Source organism: Pongo abelii, chromosome 13 (assembly GCF_028885655.2).
Source record: "Pongo abelii isolate AG06213 chromosome 13, NHGRI_mPonAbe1-v2.0_pri, whole genome shotgun sequence".
Classification (NCBI taxonomy): Eukaryota; Metazoa; Chordata; class Mammalia; order Primates; family Hominidae; genus Pongo; species Pongo abelii.
The window spans coordinates 53,460,472-53,483,544 of NC_071998.2; the positions used below are offsets into that span (position 1 = coordinate 53,460,472).

Genomic DNA, 23,073 nt, shown 5'->3' on the forward strand with positions numbered 1-23,073 from the left:
AATGGAAACAGGTCGATTAACACCGTGAAAGAGATGACAGGGGGTTTCTGTGAGGAAGACGAAGCTTCATTAACAACCTGGCAAACAAGAACGAGAAACGCATTCCAGGTGGAGGGAGCAACACCTTTTAAACTACGTTATCAGGTACAGGGGTCCTATGTTCTCACGCTTGGTGAGGAATCTCCCATTGACGAAGGAAAGAAAAATGAATCAAACTAGGGGGTGGCGGGGTAGTGAGGGGATTTTTGGCTTTCATTTTAGGAGCCACGGCCTGCTACCTTCGGCAACCTGAGACCCCCGAGCTGGCGGGAAAGCCTTGACGCAACCGGCGCGCGCCTTCCCTTGGCGTTCTGGCGACGCCCCCACGCGCTCGGAATTCCACAGGGTTTGTGCGCGCCGCTCGGCCTGGCGCAGGCGCAGACAGGGAACAGGGTCCGGCCGACCGCCATTGCACAACGCGGAGGACTAGCGTGGGGTCACAGGGATGCCGCGGCTCCTTCGCTTGTGCCTGCTGTGGCTTGGACTCCTGCTGGTTCGGTTTTCTCGTGAACTGAGCGACATCAGCAGTGCCAGAAAGCTGTGCGGCAGGTACTTGGTGAAAGAAATAGAAAAACTTTGCGGCCATGCCAACTGGAGCCAGTTCCATTTGGGGGAGGAAACCCCTTTCTCACGGTTGATTGCACAGGCCTCGGAGAAGGTCGAAGCCTTCAGCCCCTACCAGTTTCAAAGCTCGCAAACCGCTTTCCCGGTCCGGGGAAGAGGCACAAACCCAGGTAAAAATCGAAACCGAAGGCATGTTTGTTCACCTCTGTATATTTCTTATTCCTGCATTTGCTCTGCCAGAAGGTGAGCTTCCCCAGGAAGTGGAATTTGTGCCTAGTACACAGCTCTTTAAAAAATTGTAAAAAACACTGTATTGAAAATATACAAAACTTCAATGAAGCGCTTTTTTTTTTTAACTTAGAGGAAATAAATGTACACTTGTAAGTCTACATATTTATGTAAGAATGTTGTTCCTTTCTGGAGTGCCCGTCATCTGGCAAACTCCTTTTTGTCCTTCAAAGCCCAACTTAAGTATCATTTTCCCTGTGAAGTCATCATTGACCTTTTTATAGCCAATGGCTCCATTGTCCTTTCTACCGCAGTATCTAGCACATAGTTGTATTTGACTGTCGTCACTGGCTACAGAATCAGCCCAACCTTGTAGAAGATAAAAATGCAGAGTACCTTGTTCAAAAAAGCAGGAAAGGGCCATGAAAATAAAGGTAGTAAAATATAAAACTGTTTTCCTTACTTGTCCATATCCCCTGGTCACGTACCAGGAGATAGGCCTGGTCCATTCTCCTATCAGGCTTCATTTAAGAGTTTACGTACTGGTATTTCATTCACTTACAGTTTCAGAGGTAAATTTATTGAGAACAACAACGGAACATTTAAACCAAATGCAAGGCCTGTGTGACTACATAGGTTTCACTCCCATAAAGTCAGCCTTATATACCATACTATATTATAGGGACTATTTCATGCATATTTTTGTCTGAAATGCCTAGCAGATGGCCTAGCACATAGCATGTGTTTAATATGTGCTGAATTTATACTTAATGCTTTCAAGCAGTCTGCAGGAAGAATATTCTTGTTTCAGATTCATTGGTATCATCTTACTATGTTTTTACATTTTGTGACTAACACATTTTAGTCCCAGTATGATTTGTCATTTTAAAAGAAATTGCACTTTGTTTATAGTGTATCCATAGGAAGAAGATTACTGCCTTTTACAGTAATTCATTTGATTTGATTTGGACAAATCTTGCAAAAGTGAAGATTTCTGAAATTAAGGAAATGAGTAAACTATCATGCCAAAAAGAGACCCTAATGTAGAGGACTGAGAAAGGTCAAACAGTGCACATTGTAGGCACTCATTAGCTTTTTTGGAATGAATGAATAGAATTTATAAAATCACTGTTGCTGAGAGAATAAAAACTTTTAAAGACAGAAACCATGAGACTGATTCTTGATCATTTTCAAACCGACCATCAAACTAACCCACATACAAACCTCACCTTGTCCTTCTGTTATAATGAAGGAAGTGTCTCTCCCCAGTCTTCTACTTTTACTTTAGTTCAGTGACTCTCACGCTTTAATGTGCATATGAATCATTTGGGAATCCTGTTAATTTACAGACTCTGAGTTAGTAGGCCTGGGGTGGGGTGTGAGATTTTTCGTTTTTAACTAGCTCCCAGGTGCTGCTAGTTGGTGGCCCACACTTTTGAGTAACAAGGTCCAGTTTACTGTCTCTTTTTTTTTTTTTTTTTTAACTCCTCTTTCTTATTCTTTTCTCCCAGGAGTGCAAGGAGAGCCTTCCCTTTCTGCTTTATGTTGGGTGGGCATTTCTCTCACATCAAATACTGTGCTCTCACTACCTGTGCTATAATACTATAGTCAACATTTTATTTTTAGACCTCCAAGCTTGAGGCTGTTATTTAAAGAGAGGTTGGAATGCCTTTTCTCAACAAAGTGCTCTAAAGACAATTTTCTTAATAAAAATGTTCAACCTTAAAATTCAGCTTGTTAATGATCCCTTTGTTTTAAGTATTATTCACACTCCCCTGGAAGAATAAATGTCATTAATAATGAGCAGGAAGCTGCAATGAAACAAGACTTGTAGAAAATAAAAATGTATCTGACAATATTTGAAAATTGTTATACCCACAAAACCTGCTACTATGGAAACTATGTAAAAGACAGTTTGCTGAAGTGGAAATACTATGTAACAGTAAAACCACAGTTGTATTGAAATATGTAGAGGAAGGAAAAATGGGTTAGGTTATCAATATGAATTGTATTATAATTTTAAAAATTATTAGTCTATAAGGGAAGATGACATTTATTCTGTCCTGTTAATTTCTAGGAAATAATTTAGAAGTTGCAGAGATGTATATGTTTCTAATATAGAATACATAATTGTGCCATCATTTTTGTATATGAATATGGCTGGAAAGTTGATTACTTTTTATTTCACTTTTACCAGCAGGACAAGTTGTTGTGTTAGATCAAGTCAGTTGTCTGAAATTTTAATATCCTGATGATCTATTTGAGTCTGACACAGAAAAATATAATTTGCTATGCTGCTATTAAAAAATGCTTTTTTTCAAAGCTACTTATACATATCTTGAATCTGTAATTGTGTGCTTCTTGTTAATGGACCCTGAAGGTGGAGGCAGTATCTCCAAGACCTACTCCATAATGTGGCACCATGAAGTTGACATCATATTTCTAAATTACGACTGAGTATTGTGCTTCCCAGATATTGGTGCCAGGTGAAATCATCAGTGTTTCAAAATCAGCTTTTCATAATCTATAACCCCTATTCCAGTTAGATTAATCATATTCCCATATTCTTGGTCTTCATGTCACATATTCTTGTTTTTTTGTTTCTTTATATTTCAGATATCATCACAACTAGTCTGTAAATGGCCCTTCTCTTTATATATTAGTTCAACAAAATTTGAGTACCTATCATGTGTTAGGCACTCTTCTTGGTGCTTGGGATGTTAGAGTAAACGGTGAAGGCTCCTACCCTCATGAAGCCTACAGAATAGTAAAGATAGACAATTAACATAAGTAAATTATAATTTACAGAAGATGATTATCCTCACTTAGCCCCTTTCTCCACTCCCATTCTCCTCCTCTCCTTGGCAGTTGTTGTAATGTGTTTATTATATATTTTTTGTTTTTATAAGTTTTTGCAAATTATGCGTTCTTTCCTGTGCATATGTTTTTAAGATATATCTAAAAGGCATTTAAGATCTATATCTTATTGTTGCTGTGTGAACATTTAGTCCATTGCTTCTAACTACTGCATAGTACTCATGTGCATTCCTCACATTTTACTGATTTATTCAGTTTTGAACACCTAACGTATAGCCTTGAACTCGCTACCACTATAAATAACACTGCCATGAACATCATTGTATGTGTCCCCTTATAAACCTAGAAGTGTTTCTGGGATACACATCTAGAATGGAATTGCTGTGTCATGAAGTATGTGTATGTTTAATTTGCCTGAGGAGTGTCAGATTGCTCTTCAGAATGACTACACCAATGTATAGTTGCACCACCAATCCTATGTCCTCATATCTATGTCAACAATTAGCATTATACAGTTATTAACTTTTACCAGTGTAATAGATGTAAAATGACACTATATTTCTATTTTAACTTGCTCTGGGTCTGAACATCTTTTCATATACATGTTAGCCTTTTGGATTTTCTCTTAAAATTTCCTGTTTATATATTTTGCCCAATTCTTGTTGGAATTGTTATCATTTTCCAATTGATTTGTAGGAGTTAAATCTAGATACAATAACAACTAGTTGTTGGTTTTAGATGTCACAAATATGTTCTGCCATTTTGACATCTGTCTATTGCTGTTGCTTGATAGAAAGCCTTAACTTTTATATAATTAGGCAGTAAGTGTTTTGCCTTATGTATTAGAGGTCCTTTTCTGTCCTTCTGTTAACTTTTTGTTTTACTTTTCACATTAAGTCCTTAATTATTAGGCTAATTTTTAGTTCTGGTCTAGGTAGGAATATTACCTCAGTTTCTCAATTAGTCTTTTTTTCTCTACATAGGGAGCTAGTTTTCTGAACACTTTCTACTAATCAATTATTTTTCTCACTAATTTGTGGGATACCATTACTGATAAGTTTGAGCTTCCTATTTTATTTAATTGGTCATTTATTTGACCTTTTATCATTACTATTTTTGATACTGTGACTCTAGAGGATGTCATTTATCTGGCAGGACAAGTCTTCAATGTTTATTTTTTCCCTTAGGATTGACTAAGCTAAATCTTCAACCTTTATTCTTTCATATATATTTAAAAGTATGCTTATTGAATTTCTTTTTTAAAAATCCACATGGAATTTTATTTGGGATACGTGGAATATTATCAGGGGAACCCGCCCCCAATATTTCAATATAGGTTCTATTTTCCATAAGTGTCCGCCGGCTGAGAAATAAAGAAAAGGAGTACAAAGAGAGGAATTTTACAACTGGGCCGCCAGGGGTGACATCACATGTCGGTAGGACTCTGATGCCCGCCTGAGCCTCAGACCAGCAAGTTTTTTGTTAAGAGTTTCAAAAGGGTAGGGGGTGTAAGAACAGGGAGTAGATCACATGCTTCAAAGTGCAAAGAGCAGAACTACTAATAAGGATCTAACAAAGATGACAGGCTTCTGAGGGAACAGGACAAATGGCAAAAGCAGAACTACTGATAAGGGTCCAATAAAGATCACAAGGGAAAGGGCAAAAGCAGAACTACTGATAAAGGTTTATGTTCAGTGGTGCACGTGTTGTCTTGATAAACATCTTAAATAACAGGAAACCGGGTTCGAGAGCAGAGAACCAGTCTGACCACAGATTTACCAGGGTGGAGTTTTTCCCCACCCTAGTAAGCCTGGAGGGTACTGCAGGAGACCAGGGCGTATATCAGTCCTTTTCTCAACCACATAAGACAGACATTCCCAGAGCAGCTGTTTATAGACCTTCCCCCACTAGTGCATTCCTTTCCCAAGGTATTAATACTAATATTCGTTGCTAGGAAAAAGAATTTAGTGATATCTTCCCTACTTCCACATCTGTTTATAGGCTCTCTACAAGAAGAAAAATATGGCTCTTTTTGCCCAACCCCGCAGGCAGTCAGACCTTATGGTTGTCTTCCCTTGTTCCCTAAAAATCACTGTTATTCTGTTCTTTTTCAAGGTGCATTGATTTTATATTGTTCGAACACACGTTTTACAACCAGTTTGTACAGTTAACACAATTATCACAGTGGTCCTGAGGTGACATACATCCTCAGCTTACGAACATGACAGGATTAAGAGATTAAAGACAGGCATAAGAAATTATAAAAGTATTATTTGGGAACTGATAAATGTCCATATTAAAATGAAATCTTCACAATTTATGTTCCTCTGCCATGGCTGCAGCTGGTCCCTCCGTTCGGGATCCCTGACTTCCCACAACAGAATATATACACTAATTTGAAGAGGATTGACTTCTTTTTTTTTTCCTTCACCTTTTAAGTTCAGGGGTACATGTGCAGGATGTGCAGGTTTGTTACATAGGTAAATGTGTGTCATGGTGGTTTGCTGCACAGATCATCCTGTCACCTAGGTATTAAGCCCAGCATCCATTAGCTATTCCTCCTGATACTCTCCCTTCCCCCAGGGCCCCTGTCAGACAGGTGCCAGTGTGTGTTTTCTCCCGCATGTGTCCATGTGTTCTCATCATTCAGTTCACACTTACAAGTGAGAACATGTGGTGTTTGGTTTCTGTTCTGCATTAGTTTGCTGAGAATGATGGTTTCCAACTCCATCCATGTCCCTGCAAAGGACGTGATCTCATTCTTTTTTATAGCTGCATAGTATTCCATGGTGTATATGTACCAAGTTTTCTATATCCAGTTTATCATTGGTGGGCATTTAGGTTGATTCCATGTCTTTGCTATTGTGAATAGTGCTGCAATGAACATATGCTTGCATGTATCTTTATAACAGAATGATTTACATTCCTTTGGGTATATACCCAGTAATGGATTGCTGGGTCAAATGGTATTTCTGCCTCTAGGTCTTTGAGAAATCACCACCCTGTCTTCCACAATGGTTGAACCCTACCAACAGTGTAGAAGTGTTCCTTTTTCTCCGCAACCTTGCCAGCATCTGTTGTTTTTTAACTTTAATAATAGCCATTGACTGGCATGAGATGGTATCTCATTGTAATCTTGATTTGCATTTCTCTAATGATCAGTGATGTTGAGCTATTTTTTATGTTTGTTGGCCACATATATGTCTTCTTTTGAGAACTCTCTGTTCATGTCCTTTGCCCACTTTTTAATGGGGTTGTTTTTTTCTTGTAAATTTGTTTAAGTTACTTATAGATGCTGGATATTAGAGCTTTGTCAGATGGATAGATTGCAGAAATTTTCTCCCATCCTGTAGGTTGTCTCTTCACTCTCATGATTTTTTTTTGCTGTGCAGAAGTCCTTTAGTTTAATTAAATCCCATTTGTCAATTTTTGATTTTGTTGCAATTGCTTTTGGTGTTTTTGTTTTGAAATCTTTGCCTGTGCCTGTGTCTTGAATGCTGTTACCTAGATTTTCATCTAAGGTTTTTATGGTTTGGGTTTTATGTAAGTCTTTAATCCATCTTGAGTTAATTTTTGTGTAGAGTGTAAGGAAGGGGTCCGGTTTCAGTTTTGAGCCTACAGCTAGCCAGTTCTTCCAGCACCATTTAATAAATAGAGAATTCTTCACTCATTGCTTGTTTTTGTCAGGTTTGTCCAAGATCATATGGTTGTAGGTGTGTGGTGTGTGGTTTTGAGTTCTCTATTCTGTTCCATTGGTCTATGTATCTGTTCTTGTACCAGTACCAAGCTGTTGTGGTTACTGTAGCCTTGTAGTATAGTTTGAAGTTGGGTAGTGTGATGCAGAAAACCACAGAGATGGTGGCTGCCCCTCCCCACAGGAACTTTGTCCCAGAGTGAGATCAGAGCTCTGTCTGTATAACCCTGGCCGGAGTGGCTGAAGCCTCCACATGGAGGTCCTGCCCAGTGAAGAGTAATGGATCAGTGTCCTGCTTAAAGAAGCAGTCTGGCCACAATCTGCCAAAGCAGCTGTACTGCCTTCTAGGGAACCCTTTCTCATGCCAACTGACAGGCTGGAACAGCTGAGTAAAGGGAACCGTAGAGTTGGCAGCAGCACCTCCTCCCCAGGAGCTCAGTCCTAGGGAGAGATCACAGCTCTGTCCCTGTAACCCTGGCTGGAGTGGCTGAAGCCCCTGCAAGGAGGTCTTATCCAGGGAGGTGGAATGGATTGGGGTCCCACTTAAAGCAGCAGTCTGAGCGTGGTGGCTCATGCCTAGAATCCTGGCACTTTGGGAGGCCAAGGCAGGTGGATCACTTGACATCAGGAGTTCGAGACCAGCTTGGCCAACATGGCAAACCCTGTCTCTACTAAAAATACAAAAATTAGCTAGACATGGTGGCATGTGCCTGTAATCCCACCTACTTGGGAGGCTGAGGCAGGAGAATCACTTGAACCTGGGAGGTGGAGGTTACAGTGAGCCAAGATCACACCACTGTACTCCAGCCTGGGTGACAGAGTGAGACTCCATCTCAAAAAAGAAAAAGAAGAAAAAAAAAGAAGCAGTCTGGCCACAGTCTGGCACAGCAGCTGTGCTGTGTTGTGGGGTACCTTCCTCCTCCGGACTGTTTGGATTCTCCTGAGCTAGGAGGCTGGAACGGCTGAGTTGACCTTTCCCAGAGATGGCGGCTGCCCTTCCTCCCAGGATCTTCATCCCATTTCAGGTGGACTCCAGCTTTTGCCTTGGCTGTTTGGAATTCCAAATCAGGTCTTAACTTGCGAGGTGCTGTGGAAGTGGGACGTGCAGAATAACTGCTTGGCTCCCTGGATTCAGCCCCCTTCCTTGGGATATGCACTGTCATATCTCCCGCCTTGCCAGGATCCCAGGGCCAGAGTCTGTAAAACTCCTGGGCCTCGTTGTGTGCCTCAGCGTTTGCACCACTGAGACCCCACATAGCTCTATATCGAACCCAAGGCCCTAGTGGCATGGGCGCACAATGGGATCTCCTGATCTGCAAAGATCTGGGATCAAAGACGGGATTTCCTGATCTGGGTTTCAGAGATCTCTGGGAGAAACATGATTTCCCAGGCAGGGTGGCACAATCACTCACCACTTTCCTTGGCTGAGGGTGAGGTTCCTTTGGCTCCCTGCTGTTCCTTGGTGGGCCATTCATTGCTCCACCTTGCATTTCTTCATTCTCTCTGGGTCAAGTTGTTTGCCTAGTCAGTCCCAGTGTGAGAACCTGGATATTTCAGTTGAAGGGGCTGAATTCACTCTTTTATTCCTCTCCCTGAGTGCCAGGGATCACAGCTGCATCTAATTGGCCATCTTGTGCACCCAACTCCCCCCCACCCCCAAGCCCATTGACCTCTTTATTACATAAAGTCATCCTAATCAAAGTCATGAAGGGGTCTATTCTTATGATTTTCAAGTTTTCTTTATGGAAACTTTTACAGTATCGTTGGTTAATTTCATGCTTAATACTTTTTTTTCTTTAGCTATGGTAAATACCTGTGAATTATATTTAATAGTGACTTGGCTAGAGAAATGCAACTTACTTTTATAGGTTGATCTTTATCCAGCAACCATGCTGAACTATCTTCATAGTTCTAATAGTTTGTTGATTCTATAGGTTTTTTATCACTTGAAAATGATAGTTATATCACTTTCTTTCTAAACTTATACCATTTTTTTTGCTTTGATTTCTTGTTTTGTTCCCAGGCTTAAAGGGCACGCATTTAAATATCTCCATTAGGTATGATGTTTGTACGTTTATGCTATATAATCGTCACTAAGGTAAGGAAGCTTGCTAAGAGATTATTTTTTTAATCATCGTAAGTAGGGCTGAACTTTATTAAGGTCTTCTTTTCGCATACTTTTGCTTAGTCTTATGATTTTTTCTTTTATTAATTAAGCAAATACTCATTGGGTACCTACTAAGCATCCAGGCACAATTTTAGAATCTTTGGAATATGTCAGTGGACAAAACAGACAAAGATCAAAGGCTTTATGGAGCTTTATTAAGTAATAAATGTAATAAGTAAATATTAGAAGGTAGTAAGAGCTACAGAAAAATGAAAAATAAAACAGGATAAGGGAGATAAACAGAGCAAGGAGTTGAAAGGTGAGGTATAGTATTAAACAGTGTGGTAAGGGTAGACCAATTATTGAAAAGGTGAGATTTGAAAAGAAGTGGTAAGGGAATTATCCAAGTGGATATCTGGAGAAAGGGCATTTATGCAGAGGAAATAGTGGAACAGAGGCCCTTCTGCCTGATGTATACAGGGAATAGCAAAGAGGCCAAGTGTGGTTGGAGCAGAGAAAATGAGGAAAGTAGTAGAAGATAAGGTAGGAAAGGTAATAGGCAGACATGATAAAATAGGGTATTTTAGGCCAGTAATCCCCAACCTTTTTGGTACCAGGGACCAGTTTCATGGAAGACAATTTTTCCTTGGACCAGGGAGGGGAATGATTTTCTAATGATCCAAGCACATTACATTTATTGTGAACTTTATTTCTATTACTGTTACATGGTAAGGTATAATGAAATAATTATGCAACTTACCATAATGTAGAATCAGTGGGAGCCCTGAGCTTGTTTTCCTGAAACCAGATGGTCCCATCTGGGGGTGATGGGAGACAGTGATAGATAATCAGGCATTAGATTCTCATAAGGAGCGTGCAACCTAGATCCCTGGCATGCGCAGTTCACAATAGGGTTCACACTCCTATAAGAATCTAATGCTGTCCCTGATCTGACAGGAGGTGGAGCTCAGGTGATAATGCGAGCAATGGGGAGCATCTGTAAATATAGATGAAGCTTTGCTCGCTCGCCTGCCCACTGCTCACCTCCTGCCATGTGGCCTGGTTCCTAACAGGCCATAGACCAGTTAAGTCCCCAGGGGTTGGGGACCCCCTGTTTTAGATCATTTTAAAGACTTTGTTTTGGGGTGATGCAAGGAGTCATTAAGATTTTTGAGCAGAGAAGTGACATAATTGACATTTTAAATGGATCACTCTGGCTACTGTGTTGAGAATAGACTGTACAAAGGCAAGAGTAGAAACAGAGAGACCTGTTAGGGAGGATCTTAGATGAGGATGATAGAAGTGAAGATAGTGAAAACTGTTAAATTCTAGTTATACATGGGCCATATTTGATGTGAGATATGAGGAAGAGAAATCAAGAATGACTCCCATGGTCAGACGCGGTGGCTCATGCCTGTAATCCCAGCACTTTGGGAGGCCGAAGTGGGTGGATCATGAGGTCAGGAGATCGAGACCATCCTGGCTAACACGTTGAAACCCCGTCTCTACTAAAAAATACAAACAATTTGCTGGGCGTGGTGGTGGGTGCCTGTAGTCCCAGCTACTCGGGAGGCTGAGGCAGGAGAATGGTATGAACCTGGGAGGCAGAGCTTGCAGTGAGCCAAGATAACGCCACGGTACTCCAGCCTGGGCAACAGAGCAAGACTCTGTCTCAAAAAAAAAAAAAAAGAATGACTCCAAAACATTGTTGATTCTAAAGTTTTGTATGTGGAACACCTGGAAGGATGGGATTGTCATAAATAAGATAGGAAAGGCCTCAAAGTGGAACAGGTTTGGAAGACAGTATCAGTAGTTCAGTTTTGGACATGTTGAATTTTGTGGAATTTTAAACAATGTTGAGTTTGAAACATTAATGTGGACATGTTGAGTAGGAAGTAAGGTATATAAATCTGGAGTTTGAAAGAGTAATTTTGTTTGCAGATAGAAGTTCAGGAGTCATAGGTAGATACATAATTTTTTGAGCTGTAAGACTAGAGGAGATCACCAGAAGAGTAAGTGTACATAGAAAATAGTACTAAGAACTGAGTCCTCAGAAACACCAACAATAAAAAGTTGGGGAATGAGAACTTGTAAAGGAAACAGAAAAGGGACAACTACTTAGGTTGGAAGAAAAGAGAGTGTGATACCATCATGTGACAAATGATGAAAGTATGTCAGGAAGAGGTGTGTGTGATACCATCATGTGACAAATGATGAAAGTATGTCAGGAAGTATGAAGTATGAAAGTATGTCAGGAAGTATGAAGTATGAAAGTATGTCAGGAAGAGGTGTATTTGATAAGTCAATTACGATGTGAATGGCTGTTGAATTTAGCAATATGTTTGTGACCTTCGTAAGAGAAGTTTCGGTAGAGTGATGAAACGAAAGTCTGATTAGAGTGGGTTTAAGACAGTGAGAGAAGAGGAACAAGTTAGTAAATATAGAAAACTCTATCAAGGAGTTTTGTTACAGAAAAGAGAAAATAAATACGATGGTAGCTGGCATGGTAAGTGGGGCCAAGAGAAATGTGTTTGGGTTTGTGTGTGTGTTTGTTTTTATAAGTGGGAGAAATAAGTTTTCTGGTAAGAGTGATTCAATAGAAGTTAAAAACTGATGAAGAATACGGAGAAGGATTGCTGGAGTAGTGTCCTGGGATAGGCAAGAGGAGATGAAATGTAATACGTAAGTGCAGAAATTGGCTTTAGAGTGTATAGTTCATCTGTAGAAATAGAAAGGGAGAGTATGTGGGTGTACCCGTTAAGAGATGAATTTAAAAATTTGGCAACAGGAGTCGATACAAGTTCTTTTTCAGATTGCTTCAATTTTCTCCTGAAGTAGAAAGCAAATCCAACTGTGATTGAGGATGGGCATCTATTAACATGGTAAACTACGTTGATAGGTTTTGTGATCTTGACCTATCCTTGCATTTCTGGGATGAATCCTTTCATTCTTTTTTTTTTTTTTAACTTTATTTTTAAGTTCAGCAGTACATGAGCAAGATGTGCAGGTTCATTACATAGGTAAACGTGTGCCATGGTGGTTTGCTGTGCCTGTCAACCCATCACCTAGGCATTAAGCCCAGCATGCATTTGCTATTTTTCCTAATGCTAGCCCTCCCCCAACCCCACCCTCTGACAGGCCCCATTGTGTGTTATTCGCCTCCCCATGATCATGTGATCTCATTGTTCCGCTCCCACTTATAAGGGAGAACTTGCGGTGTTTGGTTTTCTCTTCCTGCGTTAGTTTGCTGAGGATAATGGCTTCCAGCTCCATCCATTTCCCTGCAAAGGACATGATCTCATTCCTTTTTATGGCTACATAGTATTCCATGGTGTATATGTACCACATTTTCTATATCCAGTCTATTATTGATGGGCATTTGGGTTGAATTCATGTCTTTGCTATTGTGAATAGTGCTGCAGTGAACATATGCATCTTTGTAATAGAATGATTTATATTCCTTTGGGTATATACCCAATAATGGTATTGCTGGGTCAAATGGTATTTCTGGTTCTGGATCTTTGAGGAATCACCACACTCTCTTCCACAATGGTTGAACTAATTTACGTTCCCACCAACAGTGGGAATTAGTTCCTATTTCTCTGCAACCTCAAAAGCATCTGTTGTTTCTTGACTTTGTAATAACTGCTATTCTGACTGTTGTGAGATAGTATCTCATTGTAATTTTGATTTGCATTTCTCTAATGATCAGTGATGTTGAGCTTTTTTTTCAAATGTCTGTTGGCTGCATGAATGCCTTCTTTTCAGAAATGTCTTTTCATGTCTTTTGCCCACTCTTTTTTTTTCTTTTGAGGTGGAGCCTTGCTTTGTCACCCAGGCTAGAGTGCAATGGCATGGTCTCGGCTCACTGCAACCTCTGTCTCCTGGGTTCAAGCAATTCTCCTGCCTCAGCCTCTCGAGTACCTGGGACTACAGGCTCATGCCACCACGCCCAGCTAATTTTTGTACTTATAGAAGAGACGGGGTTTCACTACATTGGCCAGACTGGTCTCGAACTCCTGACCTCAGGTATCTGCCCACCTCAGCCTCCCAAAGTGCTGGGATTACAGGCATGAGCCACTGCACCTGGCCTGCCCACTCTTCAAGCGGGTTGTCTGTTTTTTCTTGTAAATTTGTTTAAGTTTCTTGTAGATTCTGGATATTAGATCTTTGTTAAATGGGTAGATTGCAAAAATTTTCTCCCACTCTGTAGGTTGTCTGTTCACTCTGATCATAGTTTCTTTTGCTGTGCAGAAGTTCTTCAGTTTAGTTAGATCTCATTTGTCAATCTGGGCTTTTGTTGCAATTGCTTTTGGTGATTTTGTCCTGAAATCTTTGCCCATACCTATGTTGTGAATGGCATTGCCTAGATTTTCTTCTAGGGTTTTTATAGTTTTGGTTTTACATTTAAGTCTTTAATTCAGCTTGAGTTAATTTTTCTATAAGGTGTAGGGAAGTGGTCCAGTTCTCCCAGCACCATTTATTAAATAGGGGATCCCTTGCCCATTGCTATTTTTTGTCGGGTTTGTCCAAGATCAGATGGTCATAGATGTGCGGCCTTATTTCTGAGTTCTGGAACAGAAATTCTATTGGTTTATGTGTCTGTTTTTGTAACAGTACCATGCTGTTTTGGTTACTGTACCCTTGTAGTATAGTTTGTAGTCCAATAGCGTGATGCCTCCCTTCAGCTTTGTTCTTTTTGCTTAGGATTGTCTTGGCTATTTGAGCTCTTTTGGTTCCATATGACTTTTTAAATAGTTTCTTCTAATTCTGTGAAGAATGTCAATGGTAGTTTGATGGGAATAGCATTGAATCTATAAATTACTTTGGGCAGGATGGCCATTTTCACGATATTGATTCTTCCTATCCATGAACCTGGAATTTTTTTTGTTTGTGTCCTCTCTTATTTCCTTGAGCAGTGGTTTGTAGTTCTCCTTGAAGAGGGCCTTCATGTTCCTCACTAACTGTATTCGTAGGTATATTCTCTTTGTAGCAATTGTGAATAGGAGTTCATTCATAATTCAGCTCTCTGCTTCCTTGTTCTTGATATACAGGAATGCTTGTGACCTTTGCACGTTGATTTTGTATCTTGAGACTTTGCTGAATTTGCTTATCAGCTTAAGAAGCTTTTGAGCTGAGACAATGGTGTGTTCTAGATGGGGTGTCTGTTTGTATCTCATCTGCAAACAAAGACAATTTGGCTTCCTCTCTTCCTATTTGAATACCCTTTATTTCTTTCTCTTGCCCAATTGCCTTGGCCAGGACTTCAGATACTATGTTGAATAGGAGTGATGAGAGAGGGCATCCTTAACTTGTGCCAGTTTTCAAGGGAATGCATCCAGCTTTACCCATTCAGTATGATATTTGGCTGTGGGTTTGTCATAAATGGCTATTATTTTGAGGTATGCTGCATCAACACCTGATTTATTGAGAGTTTTTAACATGAAGGGATGTTGAATTTTATGGAAGATCTTTTCTGCATCTATTGAAATAATCTTGTGGTTTTTGTCTTTAGATATGTTTATGTGATTAATTACATTTATTGATTTTGTGTATTTTGAACCACCCTAGCACCCTGGAGATGAAGCCAACTTGATCGTGGCAGATAAGCTTTTTGATGTGCTGCTGTATTTGGTTTGCCAGTATTTTATTGAGGATTTTTACATTGGTGTACTTCAGGAATATTGGCCTGAAGTTTTTTTGTTGTTATATCTCTGTCAGGTTTTGGTATCTGGATGATGCTGGCCTCATAGAATGAGTTAGGGAGGAGTTCCTCCTTTTTGATTGTTTGGAATAGTTTCAGAAGAAAGAATATCAGCTCCTCTTTGTATTTTTGGTAGAATTCAGCTGTGAATCCATCTGGTCCTGGGCTTTTTTTGGTTGGTAGACTATTTATTACTGCCTCAATTTCAGAACTTGTTATTAGTCTATTCAGGGATTCACCTTCTTCCTGGTTTAGTCTTGTGGGGGTGTATGTGTTCAGGAATTTATCCATTTCATCTAGATTTTCTGGTTTATTGGTATAGAGGTGTTTATAGTATTATCTGATGGTTGTTTGTATTTCTGTGGGGTCAGTGGTGATATCCCCTTTATCATTTTTATTGTGTCTATTTGATTCTTCTTTCATTTATTAGCCTACCTAGTGGTCTATTTTATTAATTTTTCCAAAAAAAAAAAAAAAACTCCTGGATTCATTGATTGTTTGAAGGGCTTTTCGTGTCTCTATCTCCTTCAGTTCTGCTCTAAGCTTGGTTATTTCTTCTCTAGTTTTGGGGTTTGTTTGCTCTTGGCTCTCTAGTTCTTTTAGTTGTGACGTTAGGGTGTTGATTTGAGATCTACCTTTTTGACATGGGTATTTAGCGCTATAAAGTTTCCTGTTAAGACTGCTTTAGCTATGTCCCAGAGATTCTGATACGTTGTTTCTTTGTTCTCATTGATTTTAAAGAACTTCTTGATTTCTGCCTTAATTTTATCATTTACCCAGGAGTCACTCAGGAACAGGTTGTTGAATTTCCATGTACTTGTGTGGTTTTGAGTGAGTTTCTTAATCTTGGGTTCTAATTTGACTGTGCTGTGGTCGTAGAGACTGTTATGATTTCAGTTCTTTTGCTGAGGAGTGTTTTACTTCCAATTATGTGATGTGCCACGTGGCGCCAAGAAGAATCTGTATCTGTTGTTTGGGGTTGGATAGTTCTGTAGATATCTATCAGGTCCATTTGATCCAGAGTTGAATTCACGTCCTAAATATCTTTGTTAATTTTATGTCTCAATGATCAGTCTCATGTTGACAGTGGAGTGTTAAAGTCTCCCACTATTATTGTGTGGGAGTCTAAGTCTCTTCGTAGATCTCTAAGAACTTGTTTTATGAATCTGGGTGCTCCTGTATTGGGTGCATATATATTTAGGATAATTAGCTCTTCTTATTGAATTGACCTGTTTACCATTATGTAATGCTCTTCTTTGTCTTTTTTATCTTTGTTGGTTTAAAGTCTGTTTTGTCAGAAACTAGGATTGCAACCCTTGCTGTTTTCTGTTTTCCATTTGCTTGGTAAATTTTCCTCCATACTTTATTTTGAGTCTATGTGTGTCTTTGCATGTAAGATGAGTCTCTTGAATTCAGCACACCAATGGATCATGACTATTTATGCAGCTTGCCCTTTGTGTCTTTTAATTGGGGAAGTTAGTCCATTTACATTTAAGGTTAATATTGTTATGTGTGAATTTGATCCTGTCATCATGATGCTGGCTGGTTATTTGCAGACTTGTTTATGTAGTTGCTTCATAGTGTCACTGGTCTGTGTACTTTGGTGTGTTTTTGTAGTGGCTGATAATGGTTTTTCCTTTCCATATTTATTGCTTCCTTCAGGAGCTCTTGCAAGGCAGGTCTGGTGGTGATGAATTCCCTCAGAATTTGATTGTCTGGAAAATATTTTATTTCTTCTTTGCTTATGAAGCTTAGTTTGGCCAGATACAGTATTCAAGGTTAGAAATTATTTAAGAATATCTGCTGGGTGCAGTGGCTCATGCCTGTAATCCCAGCACTTTGGGAGGCCAAGGCAGGTGGATCACCTGAGGTCAGGAGTTTGAGATCAGCCTGGCCAACATGGCAAAACCCTGTTTTTAGTAAAAATACAAAATTACCCTGGCATGGTGGCGCATGCCTGTAATCCCAGGGACTTGGGAGGGTGAGGCAGGAGAACCGCTTGAACCCTGGAGGCTGAGGTTGCAGTGAGCCGAGATGATGCCATTGTACTCCAGCCTGGGTGACAAGAGTGAAACTCCATCTCAAAAAAATATATATATCAAATAAATATCGGCCCCCTGTCTCTTCTGGCTTGTAGGATTTCCACTGAGAGGCCTGCTGTTAGTGTGATGGGCTTCCCTTTATAGGTGACTCGACCTTTCTCTCTGGCTGCACTTAACATTTTTTCCTTCATTTCGACCTTGGAGAGCTGATGATTATATGTCATTGGGCTGATCTTCTCATGAAGTATCTTACTGGGGTTCTCTGGATTTCGTGAATTTGAATTTTGGCCTGTCTTGCTAGTTGGGGGAAATTCTCCTGGATGATATCTTGCCGTGTGTTTTTCAACTTGTTTCTGTTCTCCCTGTCTCGTTCAGGTGCCCCTATTAGTCGTAGGTTCAGTCTTTTAAGATAATCCCATAGTTCTCGGAGGTTTTATTCCTTCCTTTTCATTCTTTTTTCTCTAATCTTGTCTGCCTGCCTTATTTCAGCAAGATAGTCTTCAAGCTCTGATATTTTTTCTTCCACTTGGTCTTTTCAGCTACAAACTTCAAACTTGTGTTTGCATCGTGAAGTTCACATGTTGTGTTTTTCAGCTCCATCAGGTTACTTGTCTTCCTCTCTAAACTGGTTATTCTTGTTAGCAGCTCCTGTAATGTTTCATCGTGGTTCTTAGCTTCTTTGCAACAAGTTAGAACATACTCCTTTAGCTCAGGGATGTTTGTTACTATCCATCTTTTGAAGCCTACTTCTGTCAATTTATCTATCTCTGACTCAGCCCAGTTCTGTGCCCTTTCTGGAGTCATGTTAACGATCATTTGGAGGAGAAGAGGCACTCTTGCTTTTTGAGTTTCCAACATTTTTGCATTGATTATTTCTTATCTTCATGGGTTTATCTACCTTTGATCTTTGAGGGCAATGACCTTTGGATGGGGTTTTTGTGAGGTGTTTCTTGTTTATGTTGTTGTTGTTGCTCCCTGTTTGTTTTTATTTTAGCAGTAGGGCCACTCTTCCATAGGGTTGCTGCAGTTTGCTGGGAGTCCATTCCAGACTTTATTCACCTTGGTTTCTTCCGCCCCTGGAGGTATCACCAGTGGAGGCTGCAGACCAGCAAAGATGGCAGGCTGCTCCTTCCTCTGAGAACTTTGTCCCAGAGGGGCACTGACCTGATGCCAGCGGAACACTCCTGTTGGGAGGTCTCACCCAGTTTGGAGGAATAGGATCAGGGACCCACTTAAATAAGCAGTCTGGCTGCCCCTTGGTGGAGCAGGTGTGCTGTGCTGGGAGAAATCTCCCTCTCCAGAGCCAGTAGGCAGGAAAGACTAAGATGGCTGATCCATGATAGCGCAGCCAACCCTCCTCCTAGAGCCTCTTCTCAGGGATATCAGAGTTCTATCCCTAAACCCTCCACTGGGGATGCCAAAATTCCCACAGGGAGGCCCTGCCCCGTGAGGGGGAATGGATTGGAGTCCCACCTAAAGAAGCAGTCTGGCCATAAACTGTCCCAGCCGCTGTGCTGTGCTGTGGGGGAATTGCTCCCCATCCAAACTGCACTGGCATCATGGTAGGGGAAAACGGTGGACTGAAGACACAGTAATGGCAGCTGCCTCTTCCCCCCAGGAACTCGTGGTCTCAGTGCCTGCTTGAGTGCCACCCACCTGAGCAGCCGCCATCAGTCTGCACAGCTTAATGCTTGGAACCCAAGGCCCTGATGGCATGGGCTCATGAGGGGACCTCCTGATCCCCAGGTTGCGAGGATTCTTGGTAAAAGCATGGTTTTCAGGGAGGGGTAGCACAATCCCTCACTGCCTCCCTTGGCTGGGGAAGGGAGCTCCCTTTGCCCCGTGTGGCTCCCAGATGGGCCCTAGCTCCACTTTGCTTTTCCTTGCTCTCTGTGAGTCACGCCAACCTCCTAGTCAGTCCCAATGAGAGAACATTGGTAACTCAATTGAAGATGCAGAATCCACTTGCCATTTTCGTCCTTTTTGGTGGGAGCTGCAGAGCAGAAGTGTTTCTTTTCAGCCATCTTGGCTGCTCCCCTGAACCGTTTCTTAATGTATTAGTAAAACATGTTTATGGATTCAGTTACTAATATTTAGGAGTTTGAAATCAACATTTGAAAGTGAAATGAGTTTTTAAATATTTTAAAATCTCATATTGTTCTTACCTAGTTTTGGAATAAAGATTATGCCAGCTTCATAAAATGAGCTGGGCAGCTTTTGCTCGTTTTCTGGAACAACTTGTATATTATTAGAATTTACTGTTTTTTAAAAATAAGTGAAACCATCCATATCTGTGTTTTTTTGAAGATGATAACTCTGACTACCCTTTTCATTTCTTTGAATACTGTTGGCACACTTAGGTTTCTGTGTCATTGTGTACCAGTTAAGGCATCTTGTATTTTTCTAGGAATTCATCCATTTAATCTTTATTTTTAAATGTATAAGCATTCATAATATTTATTTTAAAACTTGGCTGTATTTACTTATTTCTTTTTTTCTGCTGTATGTTGTTCATTTCCATCTCTTTTGTTCCTGATTAGTCTGGATAGAGTTCTATCTTATTCTTTTAAACAAGCAACTTTTTAATTAAATAAAAAGTTACTAAAGAGTACTCTAATAGGCCTCTAACTGCAAAGGACATAGATTCACCTAAATAACCTCAAGATAAAAGGGGATAGTAGTTATTATACAAACAAACAAGGTATAGAAGTGGACCTAGAAAGACTTTGTAAAGCCTAAGAAATCATATTACCTCTTAAAAAAACAAAAAAACAAAAACAAAAAAACTTCTGCCTTCCTCTCTCTCTGTGAATCTTTTCCCTGTATTTATGTTCCTTTATGACTTTAGCTTGTCATGACAAACCTCGTAGAATCCTTTTAGCTTTGGTTCTCACTAACTCATCTTTTTCTCATTACTTCTAGTTTCAAACTGAGGAAATCCGATTGGGTCGATTCATGTTTTTCACATGACATGGATTGCTAGCCATTGTGACAGATTGGTTTCTTTTGAGTCAGGTGCCGACTTCCAGTTTGTTCAGCTGTGGCTAGAGGGTGGAGTCACATGGTTCAGAACATGGCTGCCTAAGAGCTGGCTCTACAGTAGAGACTGTTGGCAAATATATCCTCCTAGAAGGTACTGTAGATGAGCAAGGGCCATAATGGAAGTACAATAAGTCTTCAAATAATTACCTTCTGGAGTTATTTTGGTTTCCAGTATCTAGTATTGCTAAGTGAGTTAAGAGCAGCATAACAGTGACAATCAGTTCATTGTACCTAGAGCATATTACCACTTCTCTATTTCTTTATATTTTAATAAAGAACAAAATGGTTTCTACTGCTCAGTTATAAGATGTGCATAAGAGGACAAATTATCAAATTTGAAAATGGGCAAAGGATTTGAAGAGACATTTCTTCAAAGAGGATATATAATAAGCATATGAAAAGATGCTTAACATCATTAGCCATGAGGTAAATGCGAATCAAAACTACAGTGAGCTACCACTGTGCATCCATGGGGATAATTATAATCAAAAAATGGAAAATGTCAAGTTTTGATGGGGATGTGGAAAAATTGGAACTCTACTGTTCCGATGCTGGGATTGAAAAATTGTGTAGCCACTGTGGAAAAGTTTGGCAGTTCCTCAAAACATTAAACAAATTTATATCATGCAGTGTTCCATCCCTAGGTTACACCCCAAAGAATTCAAAACATATGTTCACACAAAAACTTGTGTGTGAATGCTCATAGCAGCACTATTCTTTTTTTTCTTTTTTGAGATGGAGTCTTGCTCTGTCACCTAGACTGGAATGCAGTGGCACTATCTCAGCTCACTGCAACTTCTTCCTCCCGTGTTCAAGTGATTCTCATGCCTCAGCATCCCAAGTAGCTGGGATTACAGGCATGCACCACCACGCCTGGCTAATTTTTTGTGTGTTTTTAGTGGAGACAGGGTTTCGCCATGTTGGTGAAGCTGGTATTGAACTCCTGACCTCAAGTGATCCGCCTGCCTCGGCCTCCCAGAGTGCTGGGATTACAGGCATGAGCCACCATGCCGGGCCATCAGCACTATTCATAATGACCAAAAAGTGGAAACCACTCAAATGTCCATCAATTGATAAATGGATAAACAAAATGTGGAATATCCACACATTGGAAAACTATTCAGCCATAAAAAGATACATGCTACAATGTAGGTGAACCTTGAAAACATCATGCTAAGTGAAAGAAACCAGACACAAAAGGTCATGTATTGTATGCTTTCATTTATATGAAATATACGGAATAGGCAAATCCATAGAAACAGAAAGTAGATTGGTGATTGCCAGGGGATAATGGGAGAGGGAAATGGAAATGACTGCTAATGGGCATAGGTTTCTTTTTGGATACAGATGTTCTGGAATTTGATTTATAGTTTCACAACCCTGTGAATATACTGAGACCCACAGAACTGTATTCTTTAAAATGACTAATTTTATGGCATGTGAATGATATCTCAATTTAAATTGTTAACACAAAAATGTACAAAGGCGTACAACCTTTTATTAGGAAAACACTACACCTACTTTAGTTAAAAATAAATACTGCTTTTGAATAACCATACTTTCCATTTTTTATTTAAAATGTCATTACTTGTTTTTTAATAATTATCTGATTTTACTGTTCCAATATTAAATTTTCATCTAAAGGAAGATTTTAATAAAGGAGCATTTCTTTTCTTCTCTCTCAACAGTGTCTACTTCTTGGGAAGAAGCAGTAAACAGTTGGGAAATGCAGTCACTACCTGAGTATAAGGATAAAAAGGGATATTCACCCCTTGATAAGACAAGAGAATTTTCTTCATCACATAATATCAATCTATATATTCATGAGAATGCAAAATTTCAGAAGAAAAGTAGAAACAAAACCTTAAGCAATTTGTTTTGGGGGAATCATCCCCAAAGAAAACGCAGAGGATATTCGGAAAAGTGTTGTCTTACAGGATGTACAAAAGAAGAACTTAGCATTGCATGTCTTCCATATATTGATTTTAAAAGGTTAAAGGAAAAAAGATCATCACTTGTAACTAAGATATACTAATCATCATAGAATTTTTTCTAACCTAATAAAAGCTTAATACATTTATTTAACTCTATTTTTATTTTTTTGTAATTGTGCGTATACGTGATATGCTGTGAAAAATGTCTGAATGTACTTGCAAGCACTTGACCATACCTTATAGTGGTAATAGGTATCTTAGTATTTTCTTTGGTGACTCTGTTGTTTTCCTTAGTTTTCATATGCTTTTTGAAGATGTTTCTGGAGATGGTTTGATCCATGCAGACATCTAAGAGTTACCTATTCACTTGTCATTATGGTTGAAACTCTCTTAAGCTGTATTTTAAGAAGGATTATGGAACCTTCTTCTTTCCATCTGTATGACACACAAACTGATACCCATGACTGTTAGGCTTATACTTACTCCAAAATGCCGACCCATCTGTCCCACCAACTTAAAAATAACGAATCAACTACCATTCCTGGTAGAAGCCCTTGTACTGTGATAGTAGTTACACTTCTAATTCCTTGAGTTTTATTATAGTCAGTTTCTCTTCACAATTTCTACTGATAACTAAAAAGAGAGTTTGGTGAATCTAAACTAAAATCTCTCCAAGATACCCTGTCTTTGCTTTGAAGGTACTGATATAATCTGAATCAACATATAAATCTCAATGTTTGAGAAATCTGTAGAAAAGATTCTTAAAGCGTGGTCCCTTACCAAATTGGCAGCATCAGCATCACATGGGAACTTGTTAGAAATGCAGTTCTAAAGTCTCACCTCAAACCTGCTGAATCAGAAACTCTAGGTATGGGGGTCAGCAATCTGTCTTTAATAAGCCT

General features: G+C 39.7%; 1 protein-coding gene across 2 annotated transcripts; it reads left to right on the forward strand.

Moving 5' to 3' along the window:
* Positions 1-284: 284 nt before the first annotated feature.
* On the forward strand, positions 285-22,322 carry INSL6 (insulin like 6). 2 transcript variants are annotated; one of them, XM_054519973.2, is made up of 3 exons: positions 285-773; positions 20,211-20,328; positions 21,926-22,322. In XM_054519973.2, exons 1-3 carry the CDS (start codon positions 485-487, stop codon positions 21,978-21,980), a joined length of 462 nt encoding a protein of 153 aa, XP_054375948.2. In that variant the 5' UTR covers positions 285-484; the 3' UTR covers positions 21,981-22,322. The 2 variants fall into 2 exon arrangements, with proteins under 2 accessions (XP_054375948.2, XP_002819863.2); XM_002819817.6 differs by lacking the exon at positions 20,211-20,328 and having other exon boundaries at positions 291-773.
* Positions 22,323-23,073: the final 751 nt, after the last annotated feature.

Bases quoted from the DNA above. Each gene is read 5' to 3' on its own strand.
- INSL6 (XM_002819817.6), top strand. From the start codon at position 485: ATGCCGCGGCTCCTTCGCTTGTGCCTGCTGTGGCTTGGACTCCTGCTG. The intron at 774-21,925 runs GTAAAAATCGAA...CTCTCTCAACAG, and splicing joins GGGAAGAGGCACAAACCCAG to TGTCTACTTCTTGGGAAGAA.